The sequence below is a fragment of the Dama dama genome, chromosome 4 (genome assembly GCF_033118175.1).
Source record: "Dama dama isolate Ldn47 chromosome 4, ASM3311817v1, whole genome shotgun sequence".
NCBI lineage: Eukaryota > Metazoa > Chordata > Mammalia > Artiodactyla > Cervidae > Dama > Dama dama.
In genome coordinates this window covers 39,479,883-39,491,954 of record NC_083684.1, presented here as the reverse complement: position 1 = coordinate 39,491,954, position 12,072 = coordinate 39,479,883, and the positions used below count along the sequence as shown (strand labels likewise).

The following is a 12,072-nucleotide window of genomic DNA, read 5'->3' as shown; positions in this document are numbered from 1 at the left end:
CTCTGGAGGCGGCCCAGGGCTGTAAGTTTACGCCGACAAGCGTAACGCGACTTTTACGCAAGGCGGCACGAACAAGCAGGAATATTACCGGTTTAGCAGTCCCGATTTTATGATCACATGTGGGCTGAAATGGGTGACAGCGTGAGAGCTCAGCGGTGAGAGCCGCCGGAGGAAGGAGTTGGCGGGGTTTTCATAGGCGTCCACGAGGGTTCCGGCGAGGTTGCTTTCGAGGGTGACTGCCCCCGGCGGCTGCGTGGCTTCATAGCTGCCCTTGTAGGTGCGTTTGGGCCTGCCCTTGTGGGTGTCCTTGTGGGTGGGATGGGTTCCGGGGTCAGGGGTCTACTGGTTTCCATTTTGATTCCCAGGGCTTTTTTCAAGTTATTCCTCATCGTCTTGGTGACCAGAGTCGCATCGATGATACACACGGTTGCTGCTGTGAGACACAGGGCCTGGCAGACACAAGACCAGATGCAGGAAGGAAAAATGGGGTTATTTTGCAGCTCCGCAGCACCCTGTGTTCCTTATCCTGGGGTGTGGGAGAGTGTGGGGAAGGGCCTGTGGGTGGCCCCCTGTCCCCCACTGACCCTCGACTACCTCCTTGGTGTCTGCCCACTTGGCTGCTGCAAGCCCACTGGGGCATTCTCAGAAAAAGGGTTTTTGGACATGGGCTTTACCACCAGGGATGACCTTGCCTAAGGCCTGAGGCCCTAGGAGGAGAAAAGGGCACTGATCCTAAGGGGCCCCAGGTGGCGGTGGAGTCCTGAGAAGGCCCCTCGATGGAAAGGACTCTCGGGCTATATTTGAAAGGGCAGGTAGTTGTTTGCAAAGAGACAAGCTGGGAGGAAGAGAATTCCAGGTACCCAACTGGGTTCTCCATCTGGTGTGTCTGACACCTGTGGAGCTGGTGAGGGAGGGGGCAGAGTTGAGGCTGGGGAGGTGCAGGATCTGGGACTTCATCAAGGTGGGAGGGGAGGTTCCAGGTTCAGGAAGCCCATTTGTCCCAAGATGAATGGAGAGTGAATGGGGCTGGAGGCAGGGAGACCAGTGTATGTGTTGAGGTGGGTGGGGTGGAGGTGGGGTTGTTCCGACCATCCAGGTAAGTACTGATGGAGACCTGGGGGTGGGAACTCCTGAGAAGGTGTGACGGCTGAGTTAACAGATAGGGATCACGGCCTGTAACACCCAAGATTCCAAGTACTCCTCAGTTCCTGTCTGCCTTGTATGTTTCTCTTTGTGTTTGTGGGTTGCTAAGTCGATTCAGTCCTGTTCAATTCTGTGCAACCCCATGGACTATAGCCTGCCAGGCTCCTCAGTCCATGAGATTCTCCAGGCAAAAATACTGGAGTGGGTTGCCATGCACTCCTTAAGGGGATCTTCCCGACTCAGGGGTGGAACCCTCATCTCTTACATCTCCTGCATTGGCAGGCAGGTTCTCTACCACATGCACCACTTGGGAAGCACATGTTTCTCTTTGTTGAGGAGTGGATAAATCGTGTCTAACCCTGTGACCCCATGCACTGTAGCTTGCCAGTATCTCTTTGTGGTCACTTAATCCCTGGCTGCTTTCATGAACTTTTCCTAGGTAGGTCTTGCTGTAACTAATCTTGAGCTCCCTAAGTGGGAAGGGACTCAATCCCCAGCACTGAGCTCAGGCCTGGCACAGTCCAGTGGGATTGACAAATATTCACAGATCATAGGATGAATTCGAAGAACTTATAGTTTTTTGGTTTTTGTTTTCTGGATTAATTTCTACTTCCATCACTTAACTTCTTGAGTCAAAGTCTCACCACCCTATTCCCCACCCCCTATCTTCCAGGCACTTAATCTGCCATTTCTTGTGCTCTTTATACGATGAGGATTTGTCCCAGCCTTGAGACCCAGGGTAAGGTATTTAACCTCCATTCCCTTATCTGTAAAAATGAGAGTTGTAAAGATTAAGACAGACGATTCCTAGCCTAGTGTGGGAATGTCTTCCCTCCTCACTTTGGCAATGCACTTTTTTTTTCCTCTACAATCATTTTTTTGGAATACATTTTGGCAACTTTTAAAAAAGTAGTGTGTATGATTTTCAGCAAAGTTTCCATAGACTTGTTTTTGTACTTATTTGGAGAATGAGTATTAGAATGAAGATCTTCATGAGCTTAGAGCTTGTGTAACTTCAAGTCTTCTGAAGAAGTCAGCACAAGAAAGAGCAGGGGTGGTTGGTGGGGGGTGTTCTGTAAATGAAATAATGATGGTCTGCTAGTTTCCCTTTTTAAAGAATCTTGAAATACTGATCTTAAATGGAGTTGTGAAGGCTTCTACTTACCCCACCAATATAGAACAAATGCCTTCTTTCCTTTTCTTGTATCGCCAAGATGGCAACTATTAAAAGGAACACTACAGTAATGAAACTGTTGATAAGATCCTGCAACAGAGAATTGAAAATGGTCAAGTTTACATGAAAATGTCATTTCACAAAGTCTTTACATTAGTCAATTACCCATCTAAGGATGAATGCCTTTTAAAAACTTTCTCTTTGATTAATATTGACAGGAACAAACCCTCAGCAGCATAATTCTTATATCTTCCAGAGATATGAGTTTATGTGATTATAAGGTCCTGAATAGGACTGTCAACAGAAAGGGGTTTAACTTCATTAAAGAATACTCTTTTTGTAACAGTTTTCCCGTCAGGCTTTTTAACGTGCATAGGAAAGTGGGCAAGAAAAAAAACCCAGAGGTCTGAGGACCTGACCCAGACTGACCCTCCATAAATACAATCTTATTGAAGTTTTATATTTTAACTTAATGTAAATTCTTCATTCTATTCCATAATATGTTTGTTTTAATATAAAAATAAAAATTTAAATTAACATTTGACTGATTTAATTCCACTCCCAAACCTGCAGATCACTAGAACTGAAACTTTGGAAGTTGGATTGTATTTATTCTGTAGGGTCACACATCCCAAGAAGACAGGAACCCATCTGAGGAGCTGACCTGGTATTTCTGGAGTGAAATTGACTTTCTCTCTTTCCTAACACATGGCCAGAATTGATTTGTCCTGACATCTATAGGCTATTTGTGTCCTTTTTGGATGTCAGTAATGGAGCCCTGCCGTCTAATCATATTGGGTCTGAGTGGAGCTCCATGGTGTGCTGAGCATTTTCCTGTCATTATCTCATTTAACCCTCACAAACACCCTCCACAAAGCCAGTACTGTTAGGATCCCCATTTTAAGAGGACGTAACAGAGGCTTAGAGAAGATCATTAAATTGCCTATGATTGAATATCTGCGAAGGAACCGAATCAGAACTCAACTCACTATTGCCTTCCATCAGGGACACCCAAATGAGGAAGAAATGACCTGTCCCCCTAGGTTGGAAGTGCAGCACCTGTCTTTGGCATTTTCTGTGGAATGAGTAATGGAGGATCAAAGTGGCACGGGACAAGCAAGGTGAGGCTGTTCTTTGCTGATCAGCTCTTTTGGCCTACCAAGTACTAGATGTATCACCTGGGACATGTTGTATTGCCCCTCTGTGCCAACAGGCTCATTTTTTTTTCAGCTATGCTGCATGTGGGATCTTAGTTCCCTGACTAGTGATCCAACCCATGTCCCCAGCAATGGAAGTACAGAGTCTTAAACACTGAGCTGCTAGGGAAGTCCCCCAACAGGCTCAGGGTGAATATGGGGATCATGATTGGGCTTCATTGACTTCATCTGAGGATTAAATGGCATAATGAATCTGAAAGCATCAGATGAGGTACCTGGCATCTAGTTGGTAGAGGGAGTGCATCAAAGTGCAGATTCCTGATAATCTGCCCTCAAAATGTGCACAGTGAGTAAACATTCTGTGAACTCGAGGTGTTCTTCCTGTTGAGATTGGTGAGCAAGGAGCCCTATTGTGGAATGGGACTTGCTTCTTAGAAAGGCACTAATGTTTGCTATTTGGGCACATGAGAGGTAACACTGGTGGGGGCACATTGGTGCAGGGCTGGTGAGGGGTGGAAGTCAGTTCCACTTGGGTTCTGTAGGCTGGTGAGGGTTGGAAGTCAGTTCCACTTGGGTTCTGTAGGCTGAGTGAGAGGTCTGCCCACAGTGGGGCAGGTACAGTGGTTTGCAACTTTGCAGGAAGCATAGCACCTGAGGATTGTGTAAACCAAGATACTCAAAAATGTGAACAGGGACATTGAAGCAGAGTGTGAACTTTAAAAAAAAAAAAGTTAACTGTGGTCTTCATCATTGAGAATTTGGATGAAGGCATATTAATAATGTTAATAATAATAAATGCAGACTTGATCTCCCTAGTCAATCATTGACTGCCTCGTCAGAATTCCATCTCCTCATTGGAGTTTTGGACTCTTACTTGGAAGGAAGTGCTGTCCCGAACTGTCTCTTGGTGGTAGTGCTTGCTTTGTATGGAACATTTCTATCATAGCTCACATGTCTTGAGCACTTGCTATGTGTTGCATACTGTGCCAGGGTGTTCATATGTGATCTCATTTGATTCTCACAATAAACTCTTATCATCCCCAGTTTACTGATGGGTAAGCGACTTGCCTGGGGTTGCTCAGTCAGTAAGTGGTTATGATCCTCCTCACTCCAAGGGCCTTCTCCTGACTAACCCCACTCCCTTTTGCCTTAGACACAGACCCTCTAAGTTGGCCTCATGTTTGACAGAGAGGAAGGTATGTCTTCTCAGATGGAGTAAAACTGCAGCTGAATTTTACCAAGTGCAAAAGCACTTCTGGTTCCCCCATAGATGCCATCCTTACTCATCATCCTTTTTTTAATCTTTGACTAAATTATCTTATTGACTCAAATAGTTGCCTCTGACGAAATAGGTTTGTGACTTGACTATTATTTTTCCATAAAGTGCCCAAACTGTTCCCAGAGATAAACAAAATTGTGTCGAATTAAAATTGGGAAAAAAGATGCTTTGATGGTGAATGGTTATTTTTTTTTAATCACTGAAGATTACGAAGGAGTCAAACATTTTACAATTTGTTTCACAAAATGTGGTATTTGTTAACAAGAATGTATATACAATAAACAGTACATGGTATTTGACTAACAACAACTTTCATTGGTTCTGTTTGTGCCTTGGAGTTCTCTAGACACATGGCAGAACCTAATCAGACATCACTACAATTATTTTTCATTAATTTGAAGGGGACATTCTAAAGCTGATACCTTTTACTTATAAACATAAAGATACTGCTGAGAGTTTTGGAATCATCCCTTTGATAGAATTTTAAGTAAATACGTTTTTTCTAAATTGTTTTCTATTGGAAAAAAAAAATCAACTTGACCAGAATTCAGTTTCTCTGACTGTGTCAGGAAATATATATATTTTTTTTACAATGTAGAAGTGTTAAAATATGGGCTATTTAGAAGACAGTGATTATAATTCATACTTTTCTTGGGTATACTGATAGATGATACTGGAAGAGGGTGGGTAAAGTTGATAATGAAATCTAACAGAGAAGACAGTGATGCCAACACAGGTAGGGTGAGGAAAGCTGGGCCTGGCCCACCCCCCTGGGGGGCTCTGCATCACACTCTGGGGTCCCATAGCTATCCAAAGAAAAGTGAAACCTCTCCCCTAAGAAGTGAAGTAGCAAAAGGGGGCCTGGCTTTACCAGGGTTGACTGAAGGCCTGCAGCCCTACACAGGCTGGCCTGAGCTGCCCATGACGGTGGGAACAGCTCCTCTCATGAGACCTTCCTTTTCATGCTGAGGAGACCCTGCTCCGGCCTCTCCCTGAAACTCTTCCTGGACACCCCCCTTGGACCCTCCAGCAAAGCACAGGGCCTTGAGGCTCTCTCCAGCATTATGGCTGTAGACCTTTTTCTTAGAGGGCTCTAGTCCTCCCTGACCACAGCTGCCGACCTCGGTGCTGTGGAGCCCTCATTTGCCGACCCCCCAAAATCTGTACCCTGCCCCCCACCCCAGAATAATCAGTTCATGGTTTGCTCCACATCTTAAGGAACCATGAGAGAACTGGGTTCTTTCTATCTTCAGAGAAGATAAAATTTAGAAAATGTGAGGAGGGCGAAGACATAGGGAAAAGGGTTGAGAGAAAACATCACAAGGCACTAAGGGTATAAAGTCTGGAAAGAGTCTGGGCTTTAGAGTCACAGACCTGGGCTCAAATCTGAGTTTCCACGTGCCTACATATGACCATGGGTAATGGTCATATTAATGGTCTCTTTAATCCAACTTTCTCATCCATTAAGCGGGCAGTGGCGGTTGGGGGCGGGGGCGGGGGGCGGTGATCACAACCTCACCGGGTTGTTGTGAGGATGAAATAAGGCAATCTGTATGAAGAAGTATCGGGTACGTGGAATGTACTCAAAGACCGTGACTTTACCTTCCCTTCTTGAAAATTCCATGGACAGAGATTTTAGTTTCCCCTCAGAAGCCTCTCCATGGTTATAGCTCTCCATAACTGAGAGGCCTTTCCACGTGTCCAGTGAAAGCTGCTCACAGTTTGCCTGCTCTGCCTCCTGCTGCTCAGCACTCTGTGGGACAGAGAGAGCTCATCGGCCTTTTCAGAAAACCCCTCAGACGCTCCAAGGAAGTATTTCGAGTTTCAATTCAATAGCAACCATCAGCTACAAATTGGCACTTGCCGTCTACCTCTACAAGGATTAAATCATGCAGCTGCTGATTTTCAACACCTCCTGAAAGGAGTTCAGGGTGGAGAGCAGAAATGAGGCACTCTGTGCTCAGGGAAAAACTGGCAGGACAGGTCTTCAGATAGATATTTTCAGGAGCTGATTTTATGAGTCCAATTCTTGTTCCTCTTCATATCTAGAAAAGCACTGAAATCCTTCACAGTGATGACTCTTCCTTGTGCCTAGCAAAAGCGTCATGAGACTAATAGAAACCGTCTGGAAAAATAAGTGCTTGATGGCATGTACTTCCCCTTCACCAGAGTCACACGACCTTCCCCCCTGCCTCTTTGGAGCAGTTTCTCAGAGCTACTTAAGATGCTGTCTCCCAAGCTGCAGTCCTTATTTGGCCCCAAATAAAATTTAACTCACAACTCACATGTTGTGCAATTTTTTAAAGTCGACACAACCAATCCTACTTTATGGTTAGAAAAGGGCACCATAACAAAGTGGAATGTGGAAGAGGTGTGAGCTCCTTCAGAGTTAGGATGGTTCATGGTGCAGAGGATAAAAGGGTAAAAGCCACCCAACTGCCTCCTGGGGTCCACGGACACTTTGTAGCGAATGTTTAGTTTTGTGGCAAGCCTTTGTGATCTTTGCTTTAACCATCTTTAAAGTTATAGGAACCCTATTAGACAGTTTCTATCATCACACTTTTCCTTCCTTGAATTTCCAACTTCCTTGAAATTCCTTCCTTGAATGGGGAAACTTGAGGCTAAAGTTTTCACAGCTAGGAAGGTGGCAGCGCCAGGAACTGGGTCCGTGTCTGTATCTGGACCAAAACCATGCTACCTCTCTAGTCTGTGAGGTTGCAGAACCTCAGGCTCCGAAATAAATACTGTTTTTCTGAGACCTCAGGAATTAGCTTCGGGAATTTCTCAGCTGGTAAAAATGATGAGATTTGGGGAAAAAACTATTGAAGAAGGCTATGCAATGTCTTTTCCTGAATTCCCCACCATATGGCGCTCCTTTGGGAAGATGGACCCTTCAGTTCAGTTCAGTTCAGTCGCTCAGTTGTGTCCGACTCTTTGCGACCCCATGAATCGCAGCACACCAGGCCTCCCTGTCCATCACAAACTCCCAGAGTTTACTCAAACTCATGCCCATCGAGTCAGTGATGCCATCCAGCCATCTCATCCTCTGTCGTCCCCTTCTCCTCTTGCCCCCAATCCCTCCCAGCATCAGGGTCTTTTCAATGAGTCAACTCTTTGCATGAGGTGGCCAGAGTATTGGAGTTTCAGCTTCAGCATCAGATGGACCCTTAGCACACATGAAAAAGTTGACTCTTGCAATCTTTCAGGGCACACATGACAGTTTTCTAAACTTTGCCATGTTGTAGAAACTTTTCAGAGGGATGTTTGTAATTTGTTAGAGAGGGCACTCTTTGAAAAGTAGGAAAAGCATGTCCTATTTCATAAAGCAATATATTACTGAATATGGGCTTCCCAGGTGGCATAGTGGTAAAGAATGAGACTGCCAATGCAGGAGACACGCAGGTTCGATCCCTGGCTCGGGAGGATCCCCTGGAGAAGGAAATGGCAACTCACTCCAGTATTCTTGCCGGATAATCCCATGGACAGAGGAGCCTGGTGGGCTATAGTCATGGGGGTTGCAAAGAGTCAGACATGACTGACTGATGGACGGAGAGGAGAGAGGGATATTACTGAATATACTAAGTAAAATTTTCTTTAGGACCAGCTGAAAAGTACCACATGTTCAGGGCCATAATCAGATGGAAGCAGGTGTGTATATTGATTGTCCTATAGACAGAGGGGTTCCAGGAATCTTTCTGGATTTAGGCTAGTTTCTTCTCTGGGATTAGGGCAATAGTATCACAGCTCAGTTTTGTCCTCGTCCAGAGAGATCCCTCTATTGTGCTCAGTTGAGGAGAGCCTTTACCCTGGGGCTGAGGGCAAAGTTTATATGCAAATTATGAAAAGGAACACTTACAAGTAAGGGCCAATGTAAATAAGTCATCAAGTGTTGAAGGGTTAGCATATATATTAGAATGAAAAAAACAACGATGCAGGTTTCCAGAATGGTGATTGCTATGTAGGACTCTGGGGCTTCGGCAATGATGAAAAAAATGAATGCCCCTATGAGAAGGCCCTGCAGTAAACAAACAAACAAACAAACAGGATTTGTTTTAATGCAAATGGGCTATTAAAAAAAACAAAAAACAGAACAAAACCATAAATGGTCAGAATGCAAATCTGATTATATTCCAATGGCCTGTATTGTTTGGCACATATATGTTAGTTTTAAAATTCCTTATGTTTCTTAAGAAATGAAATAACACACACAAATAAAAAATGCACACAGTACAGAAGCTTCTTTCTCCTCCCTTGTCCCAATCCTAGTGTATCTCCTTAAAAGTAATCAGTTAACTGTGTATATTTCATGCCAGAAAGAACTGTGTATATATAGGCCAAGTGAAGTAAATATATATTGATTTTGAGAGAAAGAGTGAGATAAAGTCCCACCTTTCTTTCTTTCTGAACACCTGCTGATTATCCCAACGTCATTTGTTGGGAAACACCACTGATCTGAAATCCAACTTTATCATATACTAAATTCTCGTATGTATTTGATTTTGAAGCTCTTTTCCTCTATTGAGTTGCTGACTTTTCTAGTACTTTTGAAATTACAAGCAACTTATTTTATGTTGTATTTTTGCCTGGCTTGGACCCCCTTTCAGTACCCATTCTCAGGTTGTTTATGTTTCTTATTTTTGTCTTGATCAAGTTCCCCAAACTAAGCCTGTTGGTATTTTAATTGGAATTTCCTTTAACTTATAATATAGAAAGATCACAAAATTTAGTCTGACCCTTCAAGAACAAAAAGTATGTCTTTCCAGTTATTTTAGTGGTTTTAAAAATATCTCTCAATAGAGTTTTAAAGTTTTCTTTGTATAGGTCTTTCAAATTTATTTCATTTAATCTTAGATATTTTACCATCTTGATTGTTGTTGTAAAGAGAAATATTTTCTTCTATTCTAAGTGCTTGCTCATTTCTACTAAGTTAGTAGAAATTATTGTATTCTAGAGTGTTTCCCAGTCAATTTTATTTTTAGATCTTTGATCAGGTCAGCTGTAAGAAATGATATATTTTGCCTTTTCAAATAGTCTTACTTATTCCTTTTTCCTGTGTGATTGTGATGACTAGTGTTTCCAGCAAAACACTGAATAACAGCATTAATAGTGGGCATCCTCTTTGTTTTTAATGGGAATACGTCTCTCATTTTAATGGGAATACTTCTGAGGTTTAATTATATATGATACTGATTTTGGGGTTTATTTTATAATGTCAGTGAAATATCGATATATTCCTAAGTTAACTGGTCTTTCTCTCTTCTTCCCTTGCTCACGTTTTTTTGCAATCAGAGATGAATGTTGAATTTTGTCAAATGTGTTCTATACCCTCTTTGATAGAGTGTCTTAATTTTTTCTCCTTTTACTTATGATGGATTTGTCTAACAGAGTCCTAATATCGAATCATCCTTATGTTTCTTCTTCATGATGTGTTTTTAAGAAGTACCAATGAATGTTTTCTGCTAACGTGCTAATATTGTTGCTTTGGTACTAGTGAGATTTCTATTGAATATTTTACTTTTCTTTTTCTGAATTTGGTCAGGGTTGAGGTCAATGTTACACTGACTTTATAAAAACAGTTTAGAAGTGTTTCTTTTTTCTCTAGTCCTTGAATACTTGATACTGAATAGTATCCTTGATACTGAATAGTATCAGATTCAGTATCTGATAGTATCAGATTCAGTATCTGATACTGAATAGTATCAGAATTACATCCTATGAAGGTTTGAAAGGGTTAACCTGTGAAAAAGTCTAGGCCTGATTGTTGTTGTTATTTAGTTGCTAGGTCCTGTCTTAATCTTTGCAACCCCATGAGGTGCAGCACACCAGGCTTCCCTGTCCTTCACTATCTCCAGGAGTTTGCTCAAACTCATGTCCATTGAGTTGGTGATGCCATCCAACCAGCTCAGCCTCTGTCACCCGCTTCTCTTGCCCTCAATCTTCTGGGCCTGATACATTTTTGAAAGATACTCTCATTTTCCTCCCTGTGTTTATATTGGTCTGTTTTGATTTTTCTCTATTCTGGGATCAGTTTTGGTAACATATTTTCCTAGAAAATCAACTCTTGGACCCAATTATTCACATTTGTTTTGCAAAGTAACTCTTGTGAATCCTTTCAGTTTCTTCCCCGTTTACAGTATTTTCCCTTTCTGGTTTCTAACTTTAAATATATGTCCTCTCCCACCCCACCCACTTTTTTCCTGTTATATGGATCAGTGGTTTACCAGTTTTATTGGTCAATTCTATTATTTTTGTTTGCTAACTTACACTTTCCTGCTATTATCCCCATTGCTTCCCTAATTCCCTTTGTGAGGGAAAACCTGAGAAATATAAAAGTGAGGGATTGGGGGGTGGGTGGGTAGCGTGCCAAATTTAGTAGCAAGGCTTGAGTGCGTGGGAGGAGTCAGGGGAGAGGCCGAAGAAAGGTGAAGACTGGCAAAGGGAATTAGGGAAGCTTCCCCCCAGGTGGCACACCCCTGGGAATCACTCACTCCCAGAGGCCAAGTCGGCCTGCCTCCACCCTGCCCAGCGGGTCCCCAACTCTCTCTGCTCACCAGCCTAATGATCTTCAAGGCTCCTGTGGGCGAGAAGAAAAAACGCTTGATGCTGTCCCTGAATTTGGGCGGGACTTTGGCCCGGCCCTCAGCACGCTTTTGGATGGCCTCCTTCTCTTCTTGGCTGAGGGTCGTGGGGGTTGAAGGCGGCTTGAGTATGGATGCTGAGGGCGCTGCGCTGACGCCGCGCTTGGAGGGTGTGGATCGACCCGAGCGCTCGGGATGCGCCCCCTCTGCGATGTGTACAGAGTGCAAGAGAGTCCCCCGGGATTTCGAGCCCTTCGAAGGTGGGTTGTCCTTTTCAGCATCCATGGTGGACCCCTGGGCCTGGTGGTGTCTGCCGGGCCCTGCGGCTCTGAACCTTGCACGGCGGCGGCCAGCCCTCCTCTGGGAACCGGCGTCTCGCCCCAACGGCTGCTGACCGCCTCTCCCTCGCGGGCGCACGCAGCTGTCGCTCCCCGCGGATAAACCCAGCCCCCCAGGCACCCTCCTAGCCACCGGGATGTGACGCCGGGGAACTCGAGATCCCCGCAATGCCGCCACCTCCGTCTTGCCAGCCCGCCAAGGGGAGTGGGCTCTGGGGACCATTTCGGCGGTCCGGGCGCTTTCTCCTTCTGCCTCCCCGCCCGCCACCCACCTTGGGCCCAGGGGTAGGAAAAGGGATCGGATCCGATTCAGGCCGGATTCCCAGCGCTTCCTTGGAAGTTATGGTGCCAGTGAGCGCTGGACGCACAGTTCCTGAATCTCTTCTTCCAGCTCCCATATTGA

At 44.4% G+C, this 12,072-nt stretch overlaps 1 protein-coding gene across 1 annotated transcript; it reads right to left on the bottom strand.

The window, feature by feature from the left end:
* Nucleotides 1-149: 149 nt before the first annotated feature.
* LOC133055041 (CKLF-like MARVEL transmembrane domain-containing protein 2) lies at nt 150-11,973 on the bottom strand. The gene is made up of 4 exons (XM_061140523.1): nt 11,305-11,973; nt 8,610-8,768; nt 2,309-2,407; nt 150-449 (listed from the first exon to the last, which is right to left on the bottom strand). The coding sequence occupies exons 1-4, from the start codon at nt 11,890-11,892 to the stop codon at nt 150-152; spliced, it is 1,146 nt and encodes a 381-aa protein (XP_060996506.1). The 5' UTR covers nt 11,893-11,973.
* Nucleotides 11,974-12,072: the final 99 nt, after the last annotated feature.

Coding starts and splice junctions, on each gene's coding strand:
- LOC133055041 (XM_061140523.1), bottom strand. CDS start 11,892: ATGGTCCCCAGAGCCCACTCCCCTTGGCGGGCTGGCAAGACGGAGGTG. Junction 8,769..11,304: donor CCTTGAAGATCATTAGGCTG/GTGAGCAGAGAG, acceptor TGTTTACTGCAG/GGCCTTCTCATAGGGGCATT. Junction 450..2,308: donor ATTTGTTCTATATTGGTGGG/GTAAGTAGAAGC, acceptor TGTGTCTGCCAG/GCCCTGTGTCTCACAGCAGC.